This window comes from Schistocerca gregaria, chromosome 3 (assembly GCF_023897955.1).
Source record: "Schistocerca gregaria isolate iqSchGreg1 chromosome 3, iqSchGreg1.2, whole genome shotgun sequence".
NCBI lineage: Eukaryota > Metazoa > Arthropoda > Insecta > Orthoptera > Acrididae > Schistocerca > Schistocerca gregaria.
Window position 1 is genome coordinate 144,944,573 of NC_064922.1, and position 11,308 is coordinate 144,955,880.

An 11,308-nucleotide genomic window follows, 5' to 3' on the forward strand; every position below is an offset into this window, starting at 1 on the left:
GACAAGGTAACCAGATAGTCAACAGCAGAGCGGCGCCTACGAAATCCGCATTGGTAAGTAGGAGTCAAGATTCGAGCAGTCAAACGAAATGAGAGTTAACCATTCACTCCGTCACCTTACAGACACAGCTTGTAAGAGATGGGTCGATAACAGGAAGGCAAGTGCTTGTCCTTCCCCGGCTTAGGAATCGGTACAACAATAGACTCGCACCAGCATGCGGGAACATGTCCCTCAATCCAGATGCGATTTTAAGTACAAAGAAGGAAACCTTTACCGGCAGGAGAAAGGTTCTTCAGCATCTGAATATGAATAGAATCAGGCCCTGGAGCAAAGAACCATGACTGGGCAAGTGCATTTTCGAGTTCCCGCATGGTGAATGGGGCATTGTAGTTTTCACAATTCGAGGAGTGGAAATTAGGTGGCCGAGCCTCCTCTGCCTGTTTTCGGGGGAGGAAGGCAGGGTGGTAATGAGTGGAGCTCAAAACCATTGCGAAAAAGCAGCCGAAGGCATTGGAGGCATCCTCAGGGGCCACAAGGACGTCATTCGTGACCGTCAAGCCAGAAACTGGTGAGTGGACCTTAGTGCCAGATAGCCGGCGCAGGCTACCCAAGACAACGGAAGGAGTAGAACTGTTTAAGGTGCTTGTGAAAGCAGCCCAGCTGGCTTTCTTGCTTTCTTTAATGATACAATGACACTGCACACGTAATCGTTTATAATTGATACAATTTGGCACTGTAGGGTGGCTTTTAAAGGCATGTAAAGCACATCGCCTAGCACGTAAAGCGTCTACATGCTGCGGTCCACCAGGGGACCAGTACATGACTTGGAGAAGTAGTCGTATGAGGGATGGAATATTCAGCAGCAGTGAGAATGACTTCCGTGAGATGTGCGACCTGACTATCACAGCTTGTGAAGGTTTGATCCTGAAAGGTCACCTTGTAAGAGAAGAGCCCCAGTCTGCTTTGGAGATGTTCCAACTAGTTGAGCACGGAGAGGGGATATGATGCAGGAGATGGATAACACACAGGAAGTGGTCGCTCGAATATCAGAAAGTGCATACCACTCAAACCGGCGTGCAAGTTGGGTAGTACATACAGAAAGGTCTAAATGGGAATAGGTGTGAAATGTGTCTGAAAGAAAAGTAGGGGTGCCAGTATTGAGGCAGACAAGATTGAGCTGGTTGAAAACATCTGCTAACAGTGAGCCCCTCGGGCAGGATGCTCGAGAGCTCCAAAGGGGATGGTGTGCATTGGAGTCTCCATATAACAAAAATGGTGCAGGTAGCTGAGCAATAATTTGCATGATGTCTGCCCTGGTAACGGCAGACGAAGATGGGAGTGTAAACGGTACAAATGGAAAATGTAAAGGGAGGGGGGGGGGGGGGGGGGGGGGGAGAGTAATTCGGATGGCAACTGCCTGCAGGACAGTGTGCAATGTGATGGGATCGTAGTAAATTTCATCCCGGACCAGCAACATAACCCCTCCGCAAGCTGGAATACCTGCCACAGCTTGTGTGAAGCTTTCAACTTAAGGGGAGAATGAGCCAACAAAGTTTTATTGATGGCATCTAGAGATATGCTGTAAGAAAGCCCCTACGTATTAGTTTGATGTAATTGAGTTTTTGCATGCAAAAAAATTTTATTATTTAATATATTTAACTTAGGCTTAGCCTAACAGCTTAGTACTTAAACTACATATTATTTAGTTATATATTAGCTATTCATGAAAAATTGAAAATATTAATAGCACTGCTATGTCTTTAGAATGCTATTACTTAAATTTTAATACCCTCTAGCTTTGTCCTGTTTTATTAACTTATTTCTGTCTCTCAAGAATGGAGGAACCTCTCAACACAAACATTTATATGTAATTTGTTAAAGTGTTATTTCCTGAAACAAAGTCCGTGCACTTCTGCATGGTCCAATTAACTGATATTAAAAATGGAAGATATGTTTTATAAATTTATGCAATAGAAACTGAAGATAATCCATGTCTAGTTCAGCATGCTAAAGTTTGTTAGAACAGAGATTCAGGAGCTTGGGTGAATGTCACTAGTAATGATTGTCAGTCACAAATTGTGTGGAGGTAGGTCATTGTATCATATTTCGTACTGCTTCAAACTGCTGGTAATAGTAGTTACAGGTACTCCTTAGGGTATGCAGTATTGTAGTCCATTGCAACAAACTAATATTGAGAAATTAGTAACACAGACAAGTATTTACTTTTACTTCCAGTTACAAGGATGTTGGCCAAGTAAGTGTTACGTGTGCAGAGGGGCAGTTGGTACAAGCAGCTCACCCGACAGCCTCTACTGGCACCACGAAGATGCGGCTGTATCAGAGGCTGGCGAAAATAATAGAAATGCTGGACGTGATAGGGTGCTGTGCCATAATTAATAAAATAGATGAACAGGAAACCCGGCTGAAGCAGCAAAAAGAAATAATAATCCTCATGTTTCCCTGGGACCCTGAGTATGGTAATCACAGCAAACACTCCAAAAATTAGTCACATTATCTGATTTTTAGTCTTTGGCACTCATTGCAACACACGTTATACTGTTGTTTATTACTTCCAGTATCCCTGAAAGAGCTGTGTGAGTGTGGGTTTTCTTACAAATGTGTTGCTTTAAATGAGTGGTTCCTGACTGGTAAAACAATAATGAAAAGTACCATATGTACAATATGTACCAACTAGCCCTGATGTCTCCATCCACAACCAATCAAAATTTGTTCTACGCTTCAGTGATTAAACTTGCCACAGCGAGTTAAGCATGTAACCAAAGATTGTTTTAATAAGCAGATTGCTACAGCATTTTATATTTTAAATTTTGGTCACTAATTATCAGAAATGTAGACAAAGGTTTATTTGCCCTGGAAAGGCTTTAGATACCCAGTCTGAAACTGGAATAAAGGTCTGGCTCTCTGGAACTCTGCTAGTAATGTTGATTCTCGTAGATCATCGAGTAGATGATATGCTCAGTCATACACTGATCAGTAGGCATCCTCAAATATTGAAATAATTGATTCTGTCCTTTCTCATTTCATGCTGAAATGATTATAGTTTCTCATTTGGTTGTTTTACTTTCGAAAACGTAATTTGTTATATTAAATCAAAATTTCATTTTTTTTTGTTAATCAGGCCCCATTGAGGAGGAAGGTCAACTTCTGTCACTGAAAAGGCAAAAAGGGGAGGGAACATATCTGGTGCTGGCACATTGAGGGCAAGTTTCACAAGCAGTAAAAAGTTTGATTTTGTATCATATAATTAACACCATTCTGTTTCCTGGCCTCCTTCCAGGGTGCTCACAAATTTCATCAGCTCACGCCTTTGAGCCATTACAATACTTCTATTGTGTGCTGCCCTGCACAATACTGACTGACTTAATCAAATAAACTCGTTTCTACATATCCTATTCATCTCCATTTCATTCTCATTGCATTCTCATTGCATCTACCATTCCAGTCTGTTTCCTGGCCCCACAAACTATGCAACTTCTTTTGCACTGACAACTGAAATGCTACCTGAAGTCTAAATTATCTGCTAAATGATCCAAAATATTTCTCAAAGACCAATTACATACTGGCTCTTAATTTACAACAAGAAACTCTCCTTAATTATCAATGCCATGTCATGTGTCAGTGGTTAGTACACAATCTTGACGACATGTCAACTTCATCCCCATCATCCAGATGTAATGGCAGTTGTCATGGTTTTCACAGATCTAGGGGGAAGGCAAATTGCTGAACCAGAATGGGACAGCATGGAATAAAAAGTAGCGAGACAGGACTTTAAAAATTGGGACCTTGTGCAGATGCTGATAACCATGCAGTTAAGTGCCCACCTAACTGGATGTCATCATCGAATAAACCACTCCAATCATCAGGTACTGTGGAGACTAGAAATGCTGCATCGATCTGCACAAAAGGTAAAGCTCCTAAAGTGAATAAAAGTTTAAATGCACCATTTGAACTAAAAAATATCTTTCTGGTGGTGACCATAGTTCATTGGTACTATAGACATTACATTGTGGGATACACAATTTTACCGAAGCAACAGGTTACATGTTAGTCTATACTCATTGAAGGTGACAATTGATATTCTTCAAAAATGACAGTCACTGCTTACTGTTGCCTAAAATTTTTTATTTATTGCAGTTGGGAACTGAGCTTTCCTCATTTTTGAGCAAATATCACAAACATGAATGTGTGGAGGAGAACAAGTCTATCATTCTAGAAAAGTACTTGGATGCGTGTTTGCAATTTCGACTACCTGTCAATCATGGCCTGACAAACCACCTTAAGTCTTCTGAAAGCTGGCTGTCACTGACAGAACACTGAAGGAAGGAAGGAAGGAAGGAAGGAAGGAAGGAAGGAAGGAAGGAAGGAAGGAAGGAAGGAAGGATGCCCCATTCTTTCTAAATTCAGTCATGCACCCTGGCACCAAATCTGTGACACACTGGATGCATCTGTCAGAAGAGGCAACTTCCTCACTGACTCCAAAAATCAGTCCCAAAGAACATCAGCTATAAATGATTTCACAGCCAGTTCTGACAGTGTTTGTGCTACTTCCACACACATTTTCCATTGTGTTCATGTAAGCAGTCACAGCCAGTTCACTACATTAATGTCGATGTTGGACAGCTGCTGTTTAATGAAGTAGACTTATATGCAAGTGAGCATACTTCCTGTAGCATGAATTATTCTCATTATAGCATTCACACTACAGGCAGCATCACTTTCTTCAAAATTTGGGTATACTGTCTGCTATTGAGGAAGCATTCCTGCTCCTCTCACAGAAAACAAACCCCTCCAGGAAACTGGCAACAAGCTAGTACTACTTGTTGTAACCACTTACTCTTCACGATGTCTCAACCCTCAGGGCTGTTAAACTACTCTCGGGCCACTGAGACACCTTATCAGTGAAAAGTAAATTTTCCCACATCACATTCAAGTTGAGCTCTGCGACTGCCACCCCGTGCGACATTTTCCTCAGAGTTCCTGTTTTATAGTGGATATTTGTGCATGCAGTACAGCTTTCCTCAGCCTGCAGTGAACGGTCTCATCAGAACTGGGAAGTTGGTCACTCACTAAAACTGCTTCGTATCTAAGAGGAGTTGTTGGCTCTTACATGCAACCTGTGTGTCATCCTGCTGTGTGCTCAGTCTCTTCCTGCTTGAACCAGGAATTCTGTTGATATGCCTCTTTCAACATAACTGTTCCAACATCTCTATAGAAGTGAGTGACATGCCATACATCCTATATGCATCTCTAATCAAAAACTTGTCTTTTTCAATGAGAATGTTGAATGCTCCTGGTGAGCTATGGCAACTGACTGCTCGCGATATTATTTCTACTTGCTGATCTTGTGCTTATGCCTGGGGAGGAAGAAAATGTGTTGCCATCAGGAGTGGCAGTGGTGACAGGTTTATTTCCAGACCTAAAGTGAGAAGTCTATGTGGCTGCAGCCTGTGGAGGTGTAGAGTGAGACTGATGCTTTTCCAGGGGGGGGTCAGATTCGAATCCACCTATGACATGGATGATGTTACCTTTAGTTTTTGCTCATCTGTGCATACCTGTGTTTGTCCCTAAATAAAAAAATTGTTAGCTAGTTCTTAAATTTAGTCAAATTTGAACAAATAATTGATAACTGTACTGTGCAGTTGCTGAATGCCAGTGGCTATAGCAGACATGTCCAAGTCTGATGTCTTCGAAAGATATAGATAAAGGGAAAAGTGTCTGGTTGACCTCCCGCTGCAGATGGAACTAAGGTGTAAAGACAGAAGTTGTTAGTTTGAATTTGGTCCAGGGATGAACCATTTTAATATGAATGTGTCCTATGTTGAATTCTGAAGCAAAAGGAAGAATGGAAATAGCTACAGCAGACACTTTGGTAGTATGTCAGGCTGTTGTTGGTTTGTCCTAAATAGCTTCCATTTATTGAGTTCAGAGATAAAGTTCGAGGATAGACTCCTGAAGTTCCAAAGATTCATCCATCACACAGGTTGATATGTTCCCAAGACTCTGGCCTCTTCCATTCCCATAGTCTTACTTCAGGTGAATTTCTATAGCTTTAACAATACATGTTACTGTTACTTAATAGTTGTCATGTGAATGCAGGATACCTGGAAATACCTGTGACATCTTCCACTCCTGTGTGGCCCCAACTATCATTGCGATGATAGTCTATCACAAGACTGCAGCTCACCTCACCATCATCTTCCTAATTTCCCCCTTCTCATTGTTTCCTTTATGGAGCATGTAGTCTGTTGTTAATGTGCTTGTGGCTTGTATAGAGCGTGAGACCTAGCAAATCATGTGGATGCACCTGCAGTTATTTACGTGTGATGAAAACGTCAATATCATTGTAAACCACATTTTACTTATTTTCATTTACTTATGAAGAACTTTAACATTTTTGGCCACAAATGTTTCTGAAACTGCACTTTACAGCGTCTACATTGTAGTGGATCATACACAAGCACAGTAATGGAAAGAAGCTTGGCACATGTGACAGATTACATCTGTTAGAAATACGATCAAGTATTTTGTTGCAGTACTTTGATTACCTATGCTAGCAAGTGAATGGTACTGTGAATCATTAGTTTCACTGTTTTTATTCTTTACCATGATGTTTGGTTTGTATTTAACAAGCTATATCAAACTTAAGTACCGAGTTGTGTGCATTTACTGACGTAGATGTAGAATGGGCTTTAAGATGTGAACATCTGAGTTGAAATGCATCTGGAAGCTTTTAATTGTTGGCATTGTTTTTTCTAGTGGTTCATAATAAATGTAATAATTTAATCAACATTCTCTGATAAGTAGATGAACCAGTAATGTTGCATAACTAATTGATTAATGTTGATTATTCGTTAGGGCTTTAATGGCTCCATGTAGGTGCACAAGTACATTGTTATTTGTTCACCCCCTTGTTAAAGTATTCCAACATGAATGTATTGGGGAATTTTAATGACTGCTTTAAATACTTAACCTGGTGGTGCACGCACCTGGAAACGCAGCTGGTCTCACAGACCCTTTAAGTTTTTATCTTTCTGAATTTGCATTTACATGAATATTACGCAGGGAAGCGTTATTAAATTAAGTAATATCATTAAAAGTTAGATACATTTGTAGATTTAACTTTGACAATTTGTCCAGCCAAATATGTTTCTAACATGTCTTTTGGATGTGGTGAAAAATGTTGCAACAAGAAGTTTAGGATTGACTGTGGCTTTAAAATCCACACACAGTCACAAATTACCTGATGGTTTCATCAAGATAACCACTTGTGAAGCCTAGAGTGATACTGTCACTGGTTCAATCACTCCTTGGTCTTTGTGAACAGTACCAGCTTATTCCCAAGAATTGGCAGCATTCTCTCAGTTAACACTAGGCAGGAATCCAATCTGCATTTGGATCGCACTTCCTTGACTTTTGTGTGGGAAGGTGCACAGTGTATCGCAGCATCTTTTTTCAATAAGATGCACAGTAATTTAAAGACTTATTTCAATTTTGATTTGAATTGATTATTAATGTTTCCTCACAGGTCACTACTCCTGTTCTGTTGAGTAGTTTCTTGAAAAATTAAGCTGATTCCCTTGTTATATTCTTAATTGTGTTTATGTAAACTTATGGTTTTCTTTTGGTTTCATAATCATTGTACATTTTCTGACACATTACATAACCTTGAACATTTGCTCCTCAAATCGGTTCTATGGAACAAGATGTATAAAAAAGAAACCACATACTAGATAATTGACTGCTGTGATGACAGCTGGCAAAGACGTCAGTGCAAAATCTGAAAGATCAGAAGAATAATCATTTGATTCTGTGTACCAAAGACATCTTAATATTATCAATAGCAAATCCAAAAGGATGAAGTTCACTAAACAGTTACTTTTACGTCACACTGCACAATTTGTGATACATGTGCTGAAGTACACTGAGGTAGTTTCATTGAACTACTAATCAACACGTGTGAAACACAAGAACCACAAAGACAAGATGACCTCTTTAAGTGCACTTGGTACTTACTTCACAACCCAGAAAGTATTTTCACAAGACTTAAGGTGGTTCGTCAGGCCATGATTGACAGGTAGTCAATCGAAGATGAGATTAGAAAATTTGAGCTAGTTCTAATTGACATTACCCTTGTAACTGAAATTTATTTGAATTTAATATTTAGAGTATTGCGTTCTCTTTACTTGCTCTATGTCTATATACATAATACATTGAATAAATCAATAGTGCCCCTTTTTAAGACTTTGTTACTTCAAATTCATCTCTCTCTTCCTCTATTGCCACCCATCAGACTGCCAAAAATGTGCAAAACATATCTTCTGATTTTATATATAAAATCAGGATTATTTGTTGTTTCGAACTTTTTTATATATTGAAATTGGTCTTTGTGCTGCATTTATTTGATGGAGAGTGCGTGTTTTCTCATGGTGGAAATGGAATAAGAAAATATGACTTTTCATTTGTGTTGGACAAAACATGTTTGTTTCTTGTCTGAAGGCTGGACTACAGAACTTTATCCAGAGATCCGTCTTCCTATAATCGAGGAAAAATGCAACTGTGGACACTGCATCATGTCATTTCCCCTTGCATCCTCCACAGTTACACAAAAAACAGCTTTGTTAGAGGCCATCTGATGGCAACAATTGGTCATTTGGCCCAATCAGTGCTACCTAACAATAGCAAGACATGCACTCAATTTACTTACGAAGTCAATCTGCCTTACATCACTGCACCCTTCAGTAATAGCTATGGGCTCTAGTTATTGTTATCTTCAGTCTGAAGGTGGGTTTGATGCAGTTCTCCATTCCAGTCTACCTTGTGCAAGCATCCTCATCTCTCCATAACTTATTAAATTCCATTATCATCTGTTTAAAGCTGGTAGGAGGCACACAGTAATGATGGTAACACAGCACACACATGGAATGACTTCAGTGCAGTCACCTGCACCAACTTGTGTGCGAATGACTGGCCAAAGAATTCTGTACAGCCTTCACACAGTGAATAGAAGTACTTGTTTCTCATGAGGTATTGCAGTGCTGGAAGTCAAGCCCCATCCTGTTAGCTACTGGCACAGGCCAAGTAGACCAAAATCCATTTAGTTCACATTCAGACGACTAATTCCAGCCCACTGCTGTAGCCCCTCAACAATGGACATTTGTGGTCATGTTTAGATGTTCTACCTATTTTTCCACTTTGTTTCCATTTTAATTTGTTTTATTTCCTGCGTTGAGAGTGCCATTGGGACCCTCATCATTGGGCTGCCCAGTCATGTCCATGCTCATGGAACTACTTGACGAAAATTTCTTACTTGCAGTTTCCTGTGTATTAGGCATGTTCCCATTAGTGTCAATGTGTTACTGCTCTCATAATATCAGCTTCCATCTGTTAGCCATGACCACAGAGATACAAAGAAGCTTCAAAATTGTCCACAGCAATTGCTCTCTCAGCTTCCCAATGAAATGCTCAAATGTGCCAAAATGGAATAAAGATGCATTGTCTATAGTTTGATAAAGTTGTTTCCCTACAGATTATTTCAAAGCCTTCAGTTATGACATTTTCTTTCCCCTCCAAGTGATGTAGGACTTGGCTTTTGCATATCACAGAATCCAAATTTACATTTCAGTTGGATTTTGTATAAATGTTTCATTAGTTTCTTGTAAAAGTTGTAACAACAGTCCCTGTAAGGACTGCCTGATATTTAAGTCATCAGTACTGAGTACCACACTTGTTGGTGATAGTTTTGCTGGTTAAGCTGCAAGTGTTGGAACTCTCATACCAGTATGCTGATTCTTTACTGAGTCACTGTTGCTCTCTCTCTCTCTCTCTCTCTCTCTCTCTCTCTCTCTCTCTCTCTCTCTCTCTCTCTCTCTCTTAATAAGTGTTGAGCTGTTACAGTATTTGTGCTTTATGATGCCATGTATCATTGCTACCAATGTCACAGCGTAGGCATCTTTGTAAATTAGATATACGTTTCTGCGTATCACCTTAACACAGTCCACAGTATGAAGTGGCTTCTGCTTATTCATTCACTATGAAACACACCAGTCTCACTTGTTCTGTGTGTACAGCTACAATGCAGTGAGGTTGACACACTGATGCCAGTAGCCACAGATGCATTTTTACAGGAGAATGCCATTGATAGTTGTTTCAATGCCTACAGTTCTATATTTCAATCACATTGCAGTCTGCTATAGCAATGTGAACTGCTGACTGTAGTTTGGGGGCTAACTGACCATGTGCTAAAAAACACAACACACACAATTCACATAGAGAAAATAATTAGCTCAAGCCCTAACCAACAATGTACCTTGAACAAACTGCGTAACAAGATTGCGTGACTCAATTGAAATGGAAACTTATGTTCTGGCCCTCAACACATTGAACTTCCTTACCTGTGAGGCAGCTATTAGCATGTTGGAATCCAAAATATGAACTGATGATGAATTCTTACCCAGCAACACACTGGATTAGGTTAGTACACCCATAAATAGACAAATCTGATAAAATCATAATGTATTGTTGAGGCCACAAAGTGGGTCATATATGTACTTAAAGCTGTTAAGCTACCACAACTCTTCTACACCACATGGCATGTGATTTGTGACATCTGCTACATGGAACTATGAACTGGTGTGACTCAACACTTTGGGATCTGTTGGTAATAAGTAACCTGAAATTCAATGGACACACTATCAGAATTATACATGACGTAATTTCTCTATCACCTGACTTTGACAGTCTGTAATTTTATAATGGTCTGTTAATCCTTTCCCCCTTTCATGAGGGGTGTTCATTCTAGCAAACTATGCCGTACTCTTATTTTGGTCACTGGCAGTATCCTTACACCAGCATTCAAACATCTAGCAGTTATGGTCTCATTCCCACAATGTTGACTTTCTTTTTGCAGGCACCATTGTCCTGCTGTGTGACTGAATTTACTAGAGCTGCCAGCTGCCATACAGACTAGCAAGCTCAATTAAAATTCAAATATTTTCTGATTCACTTTGATCATTATGTAGTTTTCATCAATCTCACTTTCCTAAAATTTCACATGTATATTTGTCACTGCACCTGATTCCTAATCTCCATTTTAGTTTAGCAACTTTAACAGTAAGATAAGCATGTGCAGTGAGATGACATACCACTGCCACATTTCAAGGTGTTTAACTTTACATCAACTGAATTTGAGTGTAAATCATTCAGCTTTTTAATTTTTTTGCAGGAGCCACAAGAGGTACACCCAGAGGAGGTATTTGCAGCTGAGATTTTTGCTTTCTTCAGTAGTTAT

At 39.7% G+C, this 11,308-nt stretch overlaps 1 protein-coding gene across 1 annotated transcript in view; it reads left to right on the top strand.

Annotated features, from left to right (window-relative positions):
* The window catches only part of LOC126355289 (mineralocorticoid receptor-like), a 196,076-nt gene extending 192,857 nt beyond the window's left edge, over positions 1–3,219 (top strand). The window contains exons 5-6 of the mRNA XM_050005578.1: positions 2,236–2,477; positions 3,140–3,219. Of these exons, the coding sequence (XP_049861535.1) occupies positions 2,236–2,477; positions 3,140–3,219 (322 nt within the window). The remainder of the gene's footprint in view (positions 1–2,235; positions 2,478–3,139) is intronic.
* Positions 3,220–11,308: the final 8,089 nt, after the last annotated feature.